The sequence below is a fragment of the Erigeron canadensis genome, chromosome 2 (genome assembly GCF_010389155.1).
Source record: "Erigeron canadensis isolate Cc75 chromosome 2, C_canadensis_v1, whole genome shotgun sequence".
In the NCBI taxonomy this organism is placed as follows: Eukaryota; Viridiplantae; Streptophyta; class Magnoliopsida; order Asterales; family Asteraceae; genus Erigeron; species Erigeron canadensis.
This window is the reverse complement of record NC_057762.1, coordinates 3677208-3698915: the sequence shown is the minus strand read 5'-3', so window position 1 is coordinate 3698915 and position 21708 is coordinate 3677208. Positions and strand designations below refer to the sequence as shown.

General features: G+C 32.6%; 2 protein-coding genes across 2 annotated transcripts; both read right to left on the bottom strand.

Moving 5' to 3' along the window:
• Positions 1-193: 193 nt before the first annotated feature.
• On the bottom strand, positions 194-5770 carry LOC122589877 (CDT1-like protein a, chloroplastic). Its single transcript, XM_043762204.1, has 8 exons — positions 5549-5770; positions 4821-4940; positions 4271-4496; positions 2560-3117; positions 1787-1985; positions 1617-1707; positions 1020-1086; positions 194-512 (listed from the first exon to the last, which is right to left on the bottom strand). Exons 1-7 carry the CDS (start codon positions 5707-5709, stop codon positions 1038-1040), a joined length of 1404 nt encoding a protein of 467 aa, XP_043618139.1. The 5' UTR covers positions 5710-5770; the 3' UTR covers positions 194-512; positions 1020-1037.
• A 3217-nt stretch (positions 5771-8987) lies between these two features.
• Positions 8988-14700, bottom strand: LOC122588594 (exosome complex component CSL4). The gene is made up of 6 exons (XM_043760737.1): positions 14394-14700; positions 11400-11474; positions 10773-10861; positions 10534-10618; positions 10314-10395; positions 8988-9555 (listed from the first exon to the last, which is right to left on the bottom strand). The coding sequence occupies exons 1-6, from the start codon at positions 14568-14570 to the stop codon at positions 9464-9466; spliced, it is 600 nt and encodes a 199-aa protein (XP_043616672.1). The 5' UTR covers positions 14571-14700; the 3' UTR covers positions 8988-9463.
• Positions 14701-21708: the final 7008 nt, after the last annotated feature.

Here is a 21708-nt window from a genome sequence, read left to right as displayed (position 1 = left end):
GAAAATAATGTTTATCTCAACAGAAATAAAAAAGACTAACTATAATCCTTTTAGGACTATCATATTTTTATCTATGTTTTTAAGACTCTGATAATGTTTTCGTACAAGGCCTTTTAAAACTCGAAGACGGCCTAAAGAACATCCAATCGTTACATGGATGAGATATGGAGAAGTGAGATGACATATATTCGTGTTGGCGGTATATATTTTTAGTTTTTCTACCTATTGTGTCACCTTTCACTTTGTGAAAAACCAGCACTAAATTTACACAATTGGACAATTGGTGTTCAAAAAAAAAAAAGAACACTGGTGAGCACCTCAGCTGAGTAACTTTCATCAATACAAATTTTTAATCAGCTAGCAGTCTTGATTTGGCAAGACCTCTGACAAAACACAACAATATCCGGCCAATGCCAAATTTCGTACAATTTTTCACCATGAAAGATTCCTAGGTTATAAGTTCTCCAAGCTACCAAAAGTCACCCAATAATACTCGACCACCATGGAATCCCCTGTTCAAAAGCAAACAAGTCAAAGTCATTACAATTTCTGAGATGGGTGTAGCTCTAGGTCATTTGGAGCTTGGCAAAAAAAAGGGTTTGTATAAACTTTTGCTGAGCATATGGACAAGTTAATGAATTATAGGTGGCCAATTTAACCCATTTACTAACGACTGGGTCGATACAAGTCATGTTTAACTGCTAAAAGGTCAAACGGATACATTTAAAAATCAGATAAGAAAATGGGTGAAACATGAATACATTGAAACTTGATAAAGTGTTTATTCGGGATAAAACGACCTAAATCATTTTATTCAAAAAAAAGTTAGATCATTGTTGAGATGATTTGTAACCATACTTAAAAACACCAACCTTTATAGAAGAAATTAGATTTTTGGGCCAAAAAGCAGTTTAGGTCAGCCAGCATTGCCCGGTTGTACCCTTAGCCAGCCCTCCCAACTAACTCATATTGCCACCTTTAAACAAAATAAACAGAGATACTGTTACAAGACTGCCAACCTTGAGCATGTTGTGTAACTATGCAAGCATTTCAGTGATGGACTTCAACGTTAAACCTCCGGTGATACTGTAGAATAAAAGCTATTAGTTCGTGAACAAGGATGCGAGCATCAACGATAGCACAACACCTTCGCAATCAAATTTTTTTACTGCTGCCAAAACTTAACACTCACTTCCTAATGCAACTACTCCAAAAACTTTTGACCAGATTACTAGTGAGTGGTTTGATTTGGGTTAGTTTTATTGTTCATAGGTCACAATGGTGATATATAAAAGCAAGTTGAAAAGAAACTGAATCACATGGGTCAAAAGTCGCCCAGGAAAAACATTTTTTCATTCATAAGACCTCCTATATTGCTTCATAAAAAAAATTAGATTATTATTAAAAGGGTATAGTTTCTGTTAACACGTCAACTATTAAAAATACTGGAAACAAACAAGAATTCAATTATCAATCGGCAACCCAATACTGCATGTATGAACCTGCTCCAGAAAAACCCATTTCAACCAAAACCAGTTACCCAGCCCATCCGACCTGCCCATCTTTTCACCACTAAAAACGTTGTATTGAGTCACCAGTTATAAAACAGTACTTACTTGTACATGAGATCCCCACTAAGATCAACCTTCTTGCTAATCCAGTCTGGTACTTTGTTCACGAGAAGCTCAATCTGTTCTTCAACCTCTCCTGTTCAAAGAGACAAAAAATTGATTTTGATGGTAAAAATAACTACAAATAATATGAAACCAAAAATAACTGTACATACCTCTATCTATGATGTCTAAGTTATTCACCAAGATTTTGTAAACAAGTTCAGTTTCTGTCATTGAAGAACAATGTGCAGACTGAAATATGTCATGAATTGTCTTGGCAATATCAGATAAGCCAGATGCAGGTCGATGTGCTTTTAATCCACTTTGGGTGCTGACATCATTCTTGGAAGTAAAACAGATCTGATTCTCCTCCTAAAACCGAAAAAGTAGGTTCTTATAAGACTTATCAAGCTGTAGACAAACTTAGATAGCACAAAACTAGAATCAGCAAAACTAAGGAAGTTAAGTAACAGGTCAAAACAGATTCGAACCAAATTGACCAACCTCCGCTTATTTATCTATAATATATAAAATATGTGTTATAACAGGTTGCACGTGTTTGAATACCTTTTGTGCCAACTTCCAACTCTAACGTGTTTGATTTTTTTCTAATTTTTAAGCTTTTCCAGTTGAACACATTACAAATCATATATGGAGTATGAAACCACATGCCCTTTATTATGTAAATGGGTCAATATTGTCATGTCTATCAGAAACTTACTTCAATAGTTCAACTGAGGATATGTTAGATGTCTAATACCTTGTGTACATTATATTATACCCACAAACAAAAGTACTTCAGTTTTATCTTTTCGTCATGAGGCCATAGACCTGGCTAGTCCAACAGGTACAGGCAAAGTGTACACATTATCCATATCAATATCACAGCATCATAAAGTTCCAAATTTAAAATTTAAAAAAAAAAAAAAAGGTCTCAGAACTGTACCTTCACAGAGAGATCGCTTGTAGATGTGGTTTTCCCCTCCAAAACTTCATCTCCATCATCAGTCTTCGAAAAATCCAGGAACCTCTTTGCAAATAAACTGCTTGCCATTGATTTCTGGCTAACCATGCTCTTCAGCTTGTCTTCAGTTGGTACTGATCTTTTTGGAGTTGACATGTCTGGAGTTTCGATCGTTATTTCACCATGAACTGATGGATTTTTCAACGGTGTATCTCCAGCAGCAACTTGGAGAACTTTCTCGTTCTTAATTGGATCTGAATATGAACTGAAACCAGTTTCTTTACTAACTGTGATGTCAGATTTAAGTAGGGAAGGTGAAAGTGGAGATGGTGAGAGTTCAGTCTCGGCTAAATCTTTAACATCTTTAGCTGAAAAGTATCTCCTAAAAGATGGTGAAAAATGAGAAGGCGCACGTAGCTCAGCTTCATTGACATTTGGGAGCGCTTTCGTCGATGAACCCAAAGACAAAACGTTTGCAGAAACTGTGATCTCTTTTCGGTTAAACGGCTCCGGAAGTTCAGCCTCGGGGATGTCACAATCCTAATTCAGTTATAACTTGTAAGTATAATATCTGAAAACTTCCCTAAACCAAATGTAGAGGTAACAGATGGGTGGCTCAGCTGTACGAGTTGGATAACGGGTCAAAACAGATTTAGGCTGGAACGACTCTTTTTTGGTACGATTGGAAAGAGGTCTGAACGTGTTGATATACAATTATTTTTTGTACAGTTTAAATATTATATATATGATTAATGTGTTACATAAATCATGACAAAATCAGCACAATAACAATATAAATCTTTGAATAAAATAAATTAAGAGGTTGCATAACATCAGACTTTGAGTGACATTCCAGTTTCACCCATTTAACCTATTCAACTGATTTGACAGGTTGGTTAATGGGTCAAAACAGGTTTAAATTGAAACAAGTCAACAACTCTTTGTTAGTATAATTAGAAACAGAACCAGACAGGTTGACCCACATTCAATTTTTGTCCAAATTAAATGTTTTATGAAAGATTAATGTATTAAATACAATTACAATAACAATATTAGCACAATAACAATATAAAACTATTGAATAAAACAAATTAAAAGGTTGCACAAAATCAGACTTTGAGTGACCTTCTTGTTTCGCCAGTTTGACCTATTCAGCTGATCAGGTGGCTCGGACAAATGGGTTGAATAACGGGTCAAAACAGGTTTAGGTTGAAACACCTCTATTTTTAGTGCGACTTGACAAAGGGGCAGAACTGTTGATCCACAACCATTTTTTTGCCCAATTTGAATGTTTGATGAATGCTTAACATGTTAAAATGCGATTACAGCAACATTAGCACAATGACAATAGAATGCTTTAAATGAAACAAAATAAAAGATTGTAAAACATCAGACTTTGAGTGACATTCAAGTTTCACCGTTTAACCAATTCAACATTTGAGATTAAACACAACCAACCTCAATTCACTTATGAAGTTATAAGATTATAAGTCAACATTGTCACTCACTGCTACTGCTAGACAGCTTTTAAGGCCCGTGAAAGATCACATATGCAAGTGCTTAGTTAGCATGAGAATTGATATTATTTGAAGACATACTGACAATATTCCCATATTATCGAGTCAATTAGATGTGAGGATTATTTGAGAATGTAGAATTTATACGCGGCTAATATCAGAAAAGACAGAATTACCTCTGAATGTAGGCTGACAAACTTCAAGAGCCTGGAGGAAAAGATACGAGAAAGAGCTAGAAAATCGGAGGGTTCGGTGTGACCTTCTATGACATCAAAGACAAATGTAACTTTTAAGTGTGGCTCCATGCAAAATGTCTTCTTATTTTGTAATAAGATCTTATCAGTCTGAACAGCCTCAGGAAGAATGAACTTCATTTGTGCAAGATTTATGTACGAGAACTTCCTGAAAAACACAAGTGGATATACTGAATGACTGTGTTCTAATAAAAGGGAAGTTAAAACATATTAACTCGGTCACTTCTTTTGCAGCCTTTTACTCACAAAGAACTTCTTGATATAGACAATATGTAACACAACAACAATACCCCATCCCAAAGGTATGTGAGGTAGGGGAGGTAAGATGTCGACAGCCATACCCCTACACAAGGATAGAGAGACCTTCGTCTTAATGTGTCTTACATATTGATAGACAATATGTGATATATGTGACAATATATAGAATAGAAAACCAAAACAAACATACAAACAGGCTCCAATTGTTATTTACCTTCCTGTGAGTGTTTCAACTTGCCGGCATATATAATGAAATATAGGTAACTGCTTACGCAGATTAAGGAGCCTCACTGAAGTAGTCATACCATCAAAAAGCTCTGAAAGAAGTTTGTATCTGGCATAAAACTCAAAAGAAAAGTCATTACAGATTACACTAACCTTGGTTAGCTAGAAGTGCCAATTTTGATCCACTTACCTATGGAAAATGATTAATCCTCCTAAAGATCTTCACAACAATCCTCCTAAAACTTCCAAATCATGACAAGTGGATTACACTAACTCTCTTTCTTAATATTAACTCTTGATTTTGCCACATGTCATGATCTTATAGTTAGGAGGTTTTATTAGAAGGATTTATCATTTTCCTTTAACTATATATTGGTCAATGTAGACTATATCCAAATTTTTAACTCTATCAGGTCAAACAAGAAGAAAAAAATATCATAGCAGAGTCATAAGCCGCCGTTTACCAATAAAGAAAAACAGGTCAAAGTTTGTCTGAAGTGTATATTCATTTAACGGTACAAGCTCTGTTATCGTATCATTCAAATAATCAAACTATTATTAAGAGCATACACTTTTTTTGGTCATATGTATGACATGTATTACTTTATAAAAAAATAAAGCTTTCAACATAGTTGTTTAATGGCCAACCAAAGCCGGCCTGTGCACAAATTTAACCGTCTTGAGACACAGTAGTTTTGTGTTTAGAGAGCAACTCACTTTTCTGGGAGTTCAGCAGTTTCCTTTCTGCCCCTCATGTTTACAGTCTCCTCAGTCTTCTCAGGTGTTGGAGTGACAAGGCTAGCATCTAGATGTTGCATTCCATGGATATGCAGTTTTTTTACTGGTGTGGAAGATTCCAAGGATAATTTGTCATCCATGGGTAAAACAGTTTGACGTGCTGAGTCTATGACAGTCTGTTCACCCTCTGGTTTTTGATCCATGACTTTAAGAATAACAGTAAAGTACACAGATAAGAATCTAAAATCTATAAACATAATCAACTCATAAAAGGGTAAAAAGAAAGTGTGTACAACACTACAAAAGTGCATTGGCAGGAACACGATTTTCACTTCATTCTATTCATAACAAGCATATTATCTAAGTAAACAAAAACATGTAAAAGACAGACAGATTAGCAACCTAGTGATGAAGTATAGCATAAAGTTCAATTATATCATTAGTGATTTATCTTTTACTCGCAACTTTAAGGCAATGGTCCTATAATTTAGGAATGGCAGAACTCAATGATCTCAGCTCTGCATTTCATATTCTCGTAACCCAACATCCCTTGCTTTTCCACCCATATAAACAGCACAACCCACATCAAACGCATACCACAAATCTATAAACACACACAGCTTCTGTTCGATTCTGCCATGAGTACAAGTCTGGTAGTCTGAAAAGCAGCAATTGTCCAGCTATGTATTAACCAATTCATGAATATTTCGAGAGCATCTTTTGGGATTGTGTTTAAAGAAAGATTATCCGATTTTTTGCAAAACTGAAAATACTCCTATAATAGTGTTCTATAAACCATTTAAAAGTGATTGTCTGCCTTTTATCTAAACAAAAAATCGTCTCTTGAACACAAAATCTGTTTTGAAAACACAATCCTAAATACCGTCCGTGTCATGTGAAAACTTAAAAACGTCATCTAAAAGTGTAAATCTATCAACCATTGTTGCCACTCTTATTTCAAACTATTATACTTATACCTTTCAAAAAGAAACACCAACCAGATACGCGTAATCTAAACACGGCATGTCACTTCTTTCCGCGTCCAATAAAAATGTTACATAGCCTCTCTCACATGAAAAAAAAATTGAAATTCTTTTTTTAAATAAAAATAATCAAATTGATGCCTAAAACTATATACAGTTTTTAAATAATTAGTCATTTAAGGTTTTCAGATAAAGGCATTTTCGAAAGAAAGAAAATACGGATTTTAACTTTCGGAACAATAAAGGTAATAACTTTAGTAATAATAACAAAGAATTATCAACTACAAATAACTAAATGCATAATTATAACATAAAGATTGAACAAAAAATGGTGAGGCTTAACGAACAGGTAAAAACCTATATACTATATTTTATATATTTATACTTGTAATAAATTATTATTGTATAATAATGAAATATATATAATGAAAGAAAGAAAAATGGGGAGAGATGTACCTGGGTGTATATATTGATTGAAATGAAATTGAAGTTTGAAAGATTTTGGATTTAAGATGTACAGCGGCAGTGAATAGTTTGGGGGAGATAAAGAAATTAAAAAAAAGGGGGGGCAAAAGAGAGGGAATTTGAGTGAGCGGACAGGCGGGCGGAAAGATAAAATTGCAAATTTAGTCCCCCTCGATTTGAGTTAATCAACACCCTTGTTTTTCTTTTTTGTTTAAAAAGAAATGTGAAAAATAAAAAACCGTGATAAAATTATAACTTTTAAAAACATAGAAATACTTTTCTATTTTTCATGGAAAATTAAAAAACATTTTTCTTTATTTTTCACTTTTTAATTTTGATTTTTCAAATTAAAAAAAAAATTATATTAAGGAAAATGATTTATCCTCTAAAAATATTAACCTAAAAATCGTCCTAATAACTTTAAATTGTGACATGTAGATATCACTAATTATTTTTTCTAATTTCACTCTCTGATTTTTTTACATGTCATAATCCTATTAATTAGGAAGATTTTTAGACTAATAACTTAGAAGAATTGATCATTACCCTTATATTAGCTCTCTCTCTACATCCCGGCCCTGTCATCCCTTGCTTCGTCCCACCCACTTAATTAATTATAAAGTTTTTGAATGTATTTTTAAAGTCTTTTTTTGTTTTCTTGAAATGGAAAACTCTTTTCGTTTTCTGAAAAATTAAAAATAACTAAAATATCTTTTTCTATTTCTTTTTTTAATTATTATTTTATATATATACTTTTTCTATTTTTGGTATTGGGTTTACCACGGTAAAGTCTTATACATAACGAAAATTACAATGCGATGAAGGGACTTCCAAAAATTTCAAGTTTAGCACAATAAAAAGCTGTAGCCTATTGAACATTAGCAGATCAAGACATTTGAGCTCGTGAGGGCTTAAAAAATCTCGAAAGGGGGCCTATTCTTCTTCTTGGAGCTAGGTTCTTTCTTCTATTTTGGTTAATATATGTAGTATAAAATATATCAAAATTCTATTACCAGGCTACAAGTCGTTAGGATCGGTCTCTCCTTACCCGTGAGTTGAATTCACTTATGCTCTTGAATAGATGTGTGATAGGGATTTTCCGTAGCTCTTTAGCTTATTGAAGACTCTCATTTCATTTTAATCCAAGAGAAAAAAAGTTTTATGAAATGTATACATGTATCGATTGATAAAATTGACTTACTGTCTGTTGAGGTTTTTTTAGTGTGAACGTGTGGTCTATTATCTTTTATTTACCATATTAAGCAAGCCGATGCATAAAAAACGAGTCTACTAAATACTAATGATTCCATAATATCCTTGCTCTTCGACTTCTATTTCAAGCTATTGTCTTGCCAAAGGTTAAGGACAATCTTTAACTTAGAAAGCTTTTTAATCGGGATTTACACTTGTATAGAGTAAGTGCATTCCATAGAACAAATGTTGGTGGATCTCTTCGTGTTGGTCACATAGTAGACATTCATGAAGTAAGTGGCCAACATAACAGCCAACCATTTTATCTTGTATTGTAAGTTTTTTTATTTTTTTTTCTTTTTATTACAAGTCAATGACAAAACTAAATGAAGACAGATCTTGACTCATTTAGTAAGGACCGAAACTCATAGGACCGAACTCATTTGTGTGGTAAGTTTTTCTTTCATTATACTATATTTCTATGTCACAAACTTCAGAATTTGAAGAGCAAATGGCATAACAAAAAAGTTATATTTTAGGTTAAATTTACTATAATGTACAAAACCTTTTGAATTTGTATACAAAGTATAATATTCGCTTGGTTGGCAATTCTAAGGACTTTTTTCCCAGACCAACCAATTTTTTGTACCCTAACCTGTTTTTATTGAGCTATAAAGTTAACAAGACATCAATCAATTGTGTCATTAAACGTCAAAACATTCAATAACCAACCAGACTTCTTTTTATGTCATGCTACAATAAAGCGTAGAGTATAGTCAGAAACATCAAAACATTCAATAACCGTTAAAAAAGAAACGTTCAAGACCCATAAAGAACTATTTCGCCCACCTGGTTACCAGGGATAATGTGTCGTAAACAAGGAATGAGAGTAGAGTATAATGTTACCAATCATTCGGTTATGATTCTTAGGTCACAATAACCACTGCAAAAGAGCAAATCTGAAATCTAAACACCCATAATAAAGTCGGGGAACGAAAAGCCTAACAATCAATTAAATTTATAAGGCCTGAAAAAATAAAACTCTAATCAAATTGGGAAGGGTACAAAAACTTGCCCTTAAATCTAGTTCTGAGTAGCATCTCCATACTATTAAAAGACTACATATACAAACCGTAACAGAACTGTCTACCAACATTGACAACAAACCATTGATGATTCAAGGCTCAATTCATATGGGGCTAATCTTCCAAATAGATAAGCTTTTGCAATGAGATTGGACATAAAAATGTAGATTTCAGGCTCCAACTTTAGCAACTTTTCTCTGCTCGATTTGGCCTGTCAGTGGACACTGCATCTCTGTCCAACTGATTGGAACCATTGTCCCCCCTACAAAACAGCACCAGAAAATCCATTTACCAACAACACTTTTTTTGTTTGTTTCAAGATTAGAAACTGGCTAGCAATGTAAGTTACTCCGTATTTTAGTTCCTAAAGCGTGTAGAGATGGCAAAATGGACTGAAGCTGGTTGGCTCACGAAATATAAATAATTAGAGTCAAGTATGATAACAAAAACATCATTACTATAGAACATTAAAGGGTTAGTAATGTTTTATTTCCTTAACTTTGGCCCGATAATCATTTCTACCCCTTAACTGTTTTTTGAATCATAAAATCATTAAGTTAAGCTGAGTTACAACTTTAACCCCTTCACTTGTTTATGTATCTAAGAGTAACCTTTGGGTGAATTAACCGTTTTGACTATTCAATCAACTCATTTAAAATAAAAACACATCCCAAATTAACCCACCCATAAGTAAATGGCTTGAAGTTGACACTGACTATTATGATCAAAGAAGCAACTATCATATATAAAGCAAAAAAACTGTTTTTATAATCAGAATATGTTTCTTATCATAATTAATCTTCTATCAATGATTAATTTGGAAACTTATCAGTTATCAATGCTATGGACTTAAAGTTAAAGCTGTAGCAGTAACTTGTTTTGTTCTTACCCATTCAACTCACACATATTGACATATGTAAAACAAATAATTAAAAATTGACCATATAATGCCCATTATGAACCATTGCCATGAAATTAAGCTAGAAGAGAACTACTTATAAAGCGAAAAAGAGCTGTTACCTGCCATGCTTTCTGCTGATACAACACCCAGCTCATTCTGTGCAGTAGAAAGATGATATGCACGAGCATCTCCCAAAGAGATCTTATCGACAAAAAATTAAGTTAAAACGAGACAAATTGACAACATTGCAAATTTGCAACATATCGATGGTTCATTGCTGAAAAAAAAAAGAAATACAGATATTGATTTGCGAAAAAAAAAAGATAAAACAAAGGATACGACTGAAGCTTTCACAATGTCACCAGGACGGAAGGATGTATGCATGTCTACTTTGTCAATCTCGGTTGCTCTGACGTCTTGTTGCCTTAACATATAAAAAGTTTACAGAATTTAGACTATGCAGATTGATTGTGGGACAAAAAGGCATGCATCTTTGTGAAATATAATCACTACTAAATTCTAAAAAAGAGTGTTGATTCTTTAGATCACTCCAAAAGAGATTGAGACTAGGTGATTACCTGATGATACCAGAAAACTTTTCTCGAACTGATTTTGAACCAACACACATAATATCTGCTGAAGCCATCCTAGCCATCACCTTTGTTACCTATTTCAAGTATTTTACCACATCCACTTATATATAAATCTAACTCATGGACTCAAAACATTTTAATCTGGAAGCAAAAACTATCAAGCAAAAAAAATATCTGTTTTCGTCATGAGAGATAGATTTAGTTGCTATATATATATGGTGTTATGATTATAAATTCTCATCATAACAGCATATGTCTGAGAAGTTTCTGATTCTTGTTATTAGACATATTAGACCATTAATGTATCAGCTACATGTATAGGGATCTAAAGTGTAATTATATATCCTATTTATATTGCCTGTACTTACTGATTAAAACACACAATGAAATATACAATACTTTACCAAGTTCAATGTTTCATCATCGAGATTTCAGAAGGTGATATGAATTTTTTTGTGTGGTGAAAATCTAAGTAGGAAGAAAATACATTAGATCGACATTTGAGGATGAAGATTTGGGTTTTCTTCATACGCATTTTTTGATAAAGAGACGAGATGTTTAAAATATGACCAAAATTCCCTTCAAAGAGAGCATAATACTAAAGATACTTACTCGTGCAATAACAACACAACCTGGCTCGGGAACAGGACCATGGGCTTTGTGTCCAATCACTTCAACGATTGGCCTCTGGAATATTATTCGAATAAATAAATTAGAACAAAAGGGAAAAGAGAACCATAAAGCAATATTTCAATGAAAAAGGAAGGATAAATGGTGCTATGGTAGAAAGACCGGGAACTCAATATAGCAACCAAGATGTAAAACAAAAACATCACATAATACAAAACAATCAATATGCTGAAAATACATAGAGATATTAATTAACTTTTACTAAAAGTGCAGTTAACATGATCATCAAAAACTTCAATAGTCAAAGTGGGATCTTATTCTTTGACCTTCACAAATCCATCCCTGATGGCATGCTTCAGATTTTAATCGGTGAAGTTGTGTTTGTGGCAACATGCCCTTGCTTTGATAAACATGGAAGTCTATTCTCCTATTAGACGGTTTAGGACATCCTTTTACTGTAGCACTCTTGCTTCCATTAACATCCCCTGCCATCGGAAATTTTATATGAATTTTGTCACCTATATAGTAGACACCTCTATGAGCTCAGGTGTCCGAATAGCCTGTGTGGAAGATAGCAACTTCCATTCGACGCTTTGTTCGTCCATGACTCTTATCATTTGGCTTATTCCCTTCAAATTGCATAGCCCTATTCTTTAAGATCCAGTATGGATGAAAATGTGGATCTCAGGGTTGTTTCAAAAGAGCCATTAACTGGGAACATAATGTACATATAACAAAGATGGGATAAAAATAATTGAACTGAAATTACCATGACTGTTTCTTTCAGCTTCAACCACCTAAACGTCATGTTCACATATTGCAGATGGAGGTTAGCATTACCAACTTCATATTTCTCTCTCTATCTTTGTACCAATAACTGAAGGGAGTTACATTTCCTACAAAGTACAAATGATATTCTATACCTAGAAAGAGAAAAAGATGAAACTGCCAAGTTTCATCCGCCACCATTTGATGTGAAAACTATGCCTTCACCGGTATCACCAGTATCATTACTTAAAACTTACATCAACTGTCAGTATGGTAGAGGTTGAAGCTTTTCATGGATAAAAATTCTAAGTATATTTTGCTCTATGTACTTTACATTGAAAAGCAGTTACTTTTTTTAGCAATCGGGCTAGATATCTCTTGTTACACGTGGATGGGAAATTGTGGTATTACCGCTCAATATCTAACAAAATTCATATAAGGTTCCAAGCATGGTTTGTTGATAAAGACATGGGTGATAGTGTATAAAACATCATGCTAACTAACGAGAAAGACTTCCACGAAGTTCCACATGTATTAAATCAAGTACATATTGACACACCAATCACAATTTCATCAAGCAAGATATGAATTATCCAGTCAAGGATGCAGACAGAGCATCGAAGATCTCATTAAAGTGTATGACCAAAGTAAAGAAGCACGCTACTAATCCTGTTAGTTGTTTATTATGTATTTATGCTCTTCTTTTCTATTGAACAATATAATTTTGCATATGATACTTACATATAGGATAGAGATCAAATGAGAAGGTACCTTAAGGAGAGAAGGAAGACAAGGTTCGTTTTTTATTTTTATTAACTTGTTTTCTTGACTTTTATTCTTTTTTTCACATTTTTCATTCTCTCTTTAATTAACTTATTCCATATAAAAATTTTAAAAAAGTTTTAAAAATTATTTTTTTTTCAAAGGGCATAGCCCGTAAGCTATAGGCGAAGCCTTTCGGCTTATGGCAGAGCCATAATAGCTAAGGGCGAAGCCTGTTAGGTAGATCACCCCATCACCGATCACCCCCTATGACCTATCACCCTCTATGACCTATCACTCCTACCAGCTACCCCTTATTAATATCCTTAAGGGCGAAGCCCGTACCGTACCCTTACATGTATAACTCACTAACTCGGGTTAGAAATTTTTTATTTTTATTTATTTTTTAAAAATTTTTTATTGTCAAGCTCGTATTTGTATTAGTACTTATATTGTCAAACATGTTTCTAAGATATCGGTAGGACGCATGAGTGATAAACGTTCGACTCGCATAGTAGCCGGACCCAGCAGACAGGTATTTCTTCTTTTCAGATTCTCGGCAGACAGGTATGATTTTCTAAACATTTCTCATTTTCCGTCTTGCACTCCTTTGTGGCTGGAGATCCCTATGGAAGCAGTCTCTCTACCTTTGTGTAGAGGTAAGACTGTCTACAGCTTACCTCCCCCATACCCCGCGCAGGGATTGGGTCCTGTTGTTGTTGTTGTTGTCTTAAAATTTTTTTATGGATTGAATTAATTAAAAAAAGAATAAGAAAAGTGAAAAAAAGAATAAAAGTAAAAAAAAACAAGCTAAAAAAAATAAAAAAACGAACCTTCTCTCCCTTCTCTCCTTAAGAACCTTCTCTCTGGATCTCTACCCCTTATATATATATACATATATATATATATACTACATTATAAAGCACTTACACCCTCTAATTTTTTCAAATTTAAGTAGTTGATAACCACAAAATACCCTTGTCATTTATTCATAATTTAAATATCTCCACCTAGGCACCTAATATACCTATAATAAAATTATTTACAACATATATTTCTTTCCCTCAACTACTAAAGTGCTTACACTACCTCTTTTATATGGAGTATCAATTAGTTTTACATTAATAATCACACTGTTACGCCGCTACCACCGCCACATCGCGCGGACATTTGTCTAGTAACAACTTAATTCATCTCTACCTCATAATTCAACATCACCGAATTCTACGCACACTAAAAAATATCCAAAAATATGCCACGGAAGTTTGAAGCAACATATAATATGCAAGTATGTAGATATCACAAAAATATAAATATATTGCCAGAGGTCTTTCTCGAAGCAGTTACTGTGTAGCAGGATTGAGTTTTGTTATTATTGTATATAAATATATAAACTATAACGATATATATCTATACATATAAATATATGTATATGTATGAATAGACCTGGTCTGGAGAATCGGGTGGGGGAGGAATGAGAGAGCGGCGGCCGGTGAGAGAAGCGTAAACAGTGTTGTGGTTGTCACGTGACAAGTATGCTCCCTTTCCTGGTATTAAATCAGTTCCTTTCCCCAATATTTCACCTGGTGTCACCATCTCTTCTTCTTCTGACCTTTCTTGCATTCTTAATTTCTGAGTATTTTTAATCAATAATTACTATTATTTTGTGAATTGAGCAGCTTAATTAGGGTTTGATCTTTTTGAAGCTGGCGGCAAACACATAACAAACAAGAGACCGATAGATTTTTTTTTATTTTATTTTATTTTTTCCCTTACAATGGATTTTTTTAGTGTTCTTTTATTTTATTTATTATATATATATATTGCCACCGGTGAGTCTTATTAATATTAAATCCTGATCATCCAATTGAATTTACTTTTGATCCCAGCCGTATAAACTCTCCAATTAAAACGGTAATATTGTTAAGTAGATAATAGAAACATGTTAAAATTTACTAGCACCACACTAACTAAATCCCCTCAGTTTTAGCAGAAATTTTACTTCGAATAGTTATGCTGGAGAATGAAACGTGCTAATTTGTTTGCAACTTATCCAAAAGTCTCATGGTTTTTAGTTATTTACAGTTATATGGAGTAAACAACATGAATAAATCACGGATAGGTAGCTACTCTTATAATATAAACATGGATAAAAATAAAACAAGATAAGCAACAAAAACTCATATTTAAAAGTCATTTAATATGGGATGGGTAGTTACTCCTGGATATTAATTTGAAGTCGATGTCGAAAACATCTTAAATATATATATCTAGACAAAATTAATACCTCAAAATGGAACAATGATTTGTTAATACTATAATCTGACCCACGAAGTGCTTGATGCCTTGATCACAACAGTGATTACGAAGAATTTCGGTGGTTACGTTTTCCGATCAACGTGATGGCAATAAAGAGTATTTCCAATCATATGCATGGAGAAGACGACACCAACAACCGTTTCTAAGCAGATAAACGAATTTTTCCAATAACCACTTTCGCGTGTGTGTTATTATCCAATGTTGAAAGGAGATTTTGCTTTTTCTTTTATGTTTCTAGGACAAGTAAAAAGAAAGGAGAGTTGAAAAAAAAAATATACAGAGCAGTTGAAAAGAAAAGAAGCTTTGGTAAATATTAAATTCTTATTTTTCTTAATAGATTTTTATCATTTCTCCGGGTGTTTAATTTAGTTCGTTGATTTAGTTAGGAGGATTTTTAGGTTGTTATAGGAGTATTTATTACTTTCTTTTTTATTATTCTTAGACAAAGCCTATGTGATCCGGAGACGATGGTAGCGGTGTGGTAATTGTGGCGACGGGGTGGTGGCGGTGTGGTTATTATTAAAAAGTTAATTGATATAAAATCAGTTTTAATAGATGAAGAATTGATGTGAAAAATTATTTAATTAAGGGTATTTTAATTAGGTATATAGATTAATTATAAAATAAAGCTTAAAAAGTTTAAAGAAGTTTAAAGAAGAAAAGTTTAAAAAAGTTTAAAGAAGAGTTTAAAAAAGTTTAAAGAAGTTTAATTAGGTATATAGATTAATTATTTAACTATGGGTTTTTTAAAGCTTAAAAGGTTTAAAGAAGAAAAGTTTTGTTTGTTTTATTAAGAAGTATAGATAGATTATTAGGTGGGATGAACTATTGTCCACTTGTATGTCTTTTCTTTCTATTTCAATTTGGTATATTGATTAATACATGCAAGTTATGAAAATTCTAAATATTTCAAAAGGTAGACTAAAGTTTTTTTGAACATTTAACTATTTTACAAAAAAAGAAACATCCATAACTGATAATTAGATCAAGCATAAACGGACCTAACCTATATTGTCTTAAGATTATAAGATTGACTTTGACACAAGCGGTATGAGCATTTTTCAGTATAAATTTGTATTCCTTATAATTAAGAGTAATAAAGTTGATATATTGAACATAAATGGAGTACAAGATAACATGTGGATATTAGATTCTATTTGAGTTGCTATTTAGCTATGTTTAATTTAAATGTAATTTATTAAAGACATCTATTATGTTTAACCCGAGCTATGCACGGGTATTATTCTAGTTAATTTAGCTAAAAGTTTACTGTATTATTTTATTTTTAATCCGACCCGTTTAGTACTGATGTGTAAATGGCTAAAGCTTTTTTTTTTGTTAAGTAAGTTTCGATTCAGACGTGTTGAAATCAATTTTAACCAAAGATTTTCTGGACATCCAATTTCTTCCTCATGAAAAATTCTTTTGAGATAACAACCCCAAGGCTCAAACCTGAGACCTTGGGTAAACCCACCCCGAGACCCAGATGGTAGATTTAAAATATATCACTGGCTACTGGAGTTTAAGTTGGTTAGCCGAGGCTACGCCTATATTGCAAGAATGCAAGGTACATTTTCTTTATGTTGTAGGTGTAATACTTTTTTTATCAAAAATTTTCATTTGACCATTCAAAGAAAAAATTGGAAAATTTAGTAATAAGTGTGAATTACGAGTAATAAAAACTTAAATTTGTAGTACTATATCCAACATTTAAAAAAATGAAACTTAAACTAAGTGTAAATTACGAGTAATAAAAACTTAGATTTATAGTACTATATCCAACATTTAAAAAAAATGAAACTTAAACTTATAGTAAGTTTTGTAATTTTGTTTCTGTGTGACTGCGTTGGATATTTGGCAAAGGGTTAATAGTTGGTGTAAAATTCCACCCATTTTCCTTTTTTCAGTTAAGGATTTGTTCGAAATATATCAGTAAGGAAGCAGAGGAAAGGAAGAGAAAGAAACCATAAAGTGCATTATGTTCATTGCTTGTTGGTGCATATGGAAGGCGCGGAATGAAAAAAGATTCAATAATGGCGTTATCAACACAGAACGAATTTTTCAAAACATAAGATCTATAGGTTTCTTTTGGTATAGAAATAGGAAGAAACATTGTAATATAAACTGAAAAAACCGGTGTAGTTTTGTTTTGTAGATTGCGTTTGTATAGTTTTCCAACCCACTAGTTGGTGGGGAGGGCCGTGTGAATAAAAGTTACCTTTCAAAAAAAAACTAATAACTATGTTTTGAACAATGTATTTCTTTTTCTGTTACATGTTGTATTAATTAATTTCAACAGTAAATGCAAATGTAAATAAATGGAACTTTATTTGATCTCTCTTTCCATATAAGTATATGCAAATTACCTTACACATATGCTAAAGTGCTAAACGACATTATCATCATGAAAAAGTCATTGATTTTTGTCACATTTTTCCTTTCTCTCATGACAATAGGTAAAGGTTTGACTCCCTTAATTATTCTTTTCTTATGTTAACAGTTTGCTATAAGTTATAATCTGCATCTAGAAATAATTTAATTAATTGATTTTAATAGGCATCATATCCAAGTAATAAAACTATTACATCATATTATCGATGTGTTTTTTTATTTTACCATAATTGTTTCCCCTCATGATTGATATAAAATAAAAGTGGTTAGGAGAATTTATCATTTTCCAAAATAAAATATAATTATTTAATAAGAGATATAAGTATCACAAATTTTTGACTTTTTTTTTAATCATTTATACTATATTATAGAGAAAATAACCTCCATTAAGTTACATGACGGAAATTGTCTAAAATGCCTTTAATGGGTTAATTACACTATGGGTCCTTTAACTTTTAAAATATTTGCATTAATTCTTTACATAATCAATTATCTACACCACTCGACGTCGCCTCTACCACCAACAGTCGCCTCCACTACCACACCGTCGCCGTCATAACCACCGCCGCATTACGCGGGTAACGTGCTAGTAATTTATTACTTTTATAGCAAAGCAAATAAGTCACTAGTGCGTAAAAATCAAAAAGCATGGTAAATTTATCACCTTCCATATTAATTTTAAAGTTACGTGTTGACTATATGTATTTGTAGGTCTGGAGTTTCATATGGCCCAAGAACAAGATCTTTGTTATAACATCTACATTATATTTAAATGTCATAAGAAGGAATGTGAAGATGTATGCCATTCGGAACATGGATCTGATTCACAAGGAGAATGCTTACCATACTTTCGTTGTAAATGTGTTTTTAAATGTAATCAGGATGATCCGCAAATGGATGTCAAGAATAATATTCATGAAGTCGCTCCCATTCAGTCCCACCTTATATAATCACACATTGTAAAGTTTAATCTCTACGATTGATATTAATAGAGCAACTTCATAGAAGCACTTAATTTGTTTCCTTATGATATTGTCGTTGCTTATTATACATATGTATGTCCTTAAAATGATAACAATTGTATGTTAAAGTAATTAGATGTTATTTTTCACTAAAAAAATAAAAAACTTATCCCATTACCGCATTATATAAGACTAAAAAAAAAAAAATGGTAATTGGGAGGGAACCACTTAACTCCTTGTATCTTTTTGGGTACCATGCCACACTACCACATATTGGCATCCCGGTGACTTCCCCAGGGAATAGGTGGGAATAACGAATACTGGGTTGCGCCAAGATTCGAACCCGCGTCTTACAAACTCTTATATCCCTTGTGAAGGGGGCGGTGGCCACTGGGCTAGCAACCCAGTGGTTTGCATTACGTAAGACTATAACTCATCTCAGGTATCTAATAAAATATTGGAGGTGATATAACTATACAAATATTGCAACATTCGATTTATTTATCAGATTATATAATTTTTTATTGCAAACTGTATATTGTTATGGTATCTAACTTTTTTTTCTTATAAAAAAACAACATAATTTATTATAAAAATAAAGGGTAAACTAGCAAGGCTAGTCACCAAAATACAATTACATGAACAGTCTAAAAAAACAATAAGACAACGAGATATGTGATAGCTAACTGTATCATCTCCCATATAAATATCTTATATGGGTCTTGTTTATTTTGAAAGACAAATATCTCAACGATTACGAAACTTAACCATTTACACATTTTTGTCATGAGACATGAACCTAACCTTTCTACATGAACCTACAACTTGGTTGGTTTGTCAACTCAATTTTCTTGGTTGATTACTAAAAAAAGCCAATACAACTACCGATTCCTTGACTGCTAGTAATTTATATTTTCTTAACACTATATACATGTAATCATTTATAATTCATCTTTGTTGGGCTCTTTTATGGGCCTCATTAATTCTGTATTAATACGTGTAGATATTAACAACTGTTTTGTTTTTTGTTATTTTTTTTATATATATGTCAACCCAAAACTTGATGGATCACCGTGACTACCCAATTTTGTACATCAAAATTTCTTAGGAATGATTTACGAGGACCCGTACTATGCTTGAGACAAGATTATTATTTCGAGCCAGCATATATGAACATATGATGGTCGACGGAGAATCTATCAGCATATATCTAATAACTAATACTTTCTTATAATGTATTTTACCTTTTTTTTAAAAAAAAAATAATAATTTGAACTACCTAAATTACTCTTCTTCTTTATTCACTAATTTAAACATCTCTACCTAATATACTTATAATACCCTTAAATTTCAACAATTCATCTTTTCATCTCTCTTTAAATCTCAACCACTAATATTTTTCTCTCTCATCCATATATCATTTTATTCCTCTAATTCATTCAAAATCTTTTATCTCAAAAACCGTATGTTGATAATTTATAAAAATTATATGGGTGTTCTTAAAATTTCATGTTCTTTCATTAGAGATGTCATTGAATATACTTTCGATAAATTTTTAAATCTGATGGCGGTGCCCGTACGGCTAAGGCATTTGGGTATCACACTCTACAACTTGACCTATCACCTCTATCATCTCCCCACCACAACGCGCGGGCACTATCTCGTTATAGTACAAAATGCGAGTACAAAATATAAGAAGAAGAAATGGTTTAATGGTATGGAAACCCTTATTTTGAGAACTCATTTTTTTTAAGAACCTTGAAAACTATTAAATTATGTATTGAATCACATGTTTTTTTTGTTCATTCACATGTGAAACGTTATAAAAATATATGTTGCAAAAGAAAGTTTTTTTCAAAACCTTATAAGTACCCATTTGTTAACATGTGAACAAAAACGTGAACATATTCATTCATAAGTTCACATAAACGCTATTCTGAAAGTTTTTTAAAAAAAGTTTCTTCTACAACATACCTTTTTATATCATTTCACATGTGAATGAAAAAAAAAAAAACATAATTTGAAAGTCTTAATGGTATTATAATATGAGCAAGAACAAAAAGAAAGATGAAAAAAGATGGCTGTTCTTTCGTGCTAGCAAGATGAAGACAAGATATGTATGCAATGTTTTCAAACCGGCCGGTCCAACCGATCGGACCGCGGTTGGACCGCCTTTTTGAGAAATCCGGTCCAATCAACACCGGTTGGATGAGTGGAACTGAACCGCTGCAAACCGCTTGAACCGGGACTGTCAGATCGAACCGGAAGGGCGTTTAAACTGGTGTAAACCGGTCAACGCTTAGTCAAACACTTAAATCCCTTTTCTTTTTTCATCACGATTGGAGCTATGGCCGAGCTATTCATTGATTTCACTCTTCAGAGACCACAAAGTTTGAAAAAAATGAAAAACAAACCCTAGCCATCGTATATCTTCATCCGATCATCCACCACTACAGCTCCACCGCCGTCGCTACCCACTAATTGAAGTTAAAGATGTCGACGGAAATCTAAGTCTATATCCATAATAATAAAAAGTGGAAAGTGATCTATAATAATATAGAATCAAAAGGGTGTGAGGGACTGTGTGTTTATGAGTGTGTGACTGTATATGTTTGTTAGTGTGTATGGTTGTGTGTGTGGATGTATTGAGTTTTTTTGGTAGTGTGGTACATATAATATATGATGCTTCACACTTTCACCACGTGTTTGGTATTTCCATTTTATGATCATTTTAACATTTTATAAATTTATTTATCTTTTTATTGAGCATGGTCATAATCTGTGACTCAAAGATTAGTATAACTACGTAGTATTAGAATAGTGTATTATGGATTTTTTTTATTAGAACAAAGATAATAAAAGGAAAATAATGATGATTAGCATTTTATAATAACTTAATGTGTTCAAACTTAATATGTAGATTATGGTGTTTGTGTTAGAATTTGGTTTTATTTTGAATAATTGATATTAAAATTATTATTCTTAAACTCATATTACGTGTAAGTTAAAATTCCTTTTGTATTAATTTGATAAATATATATGTAGTTAAAACCCGGTTCAACTCCGATCCAACCGATCCGACCAGTAAC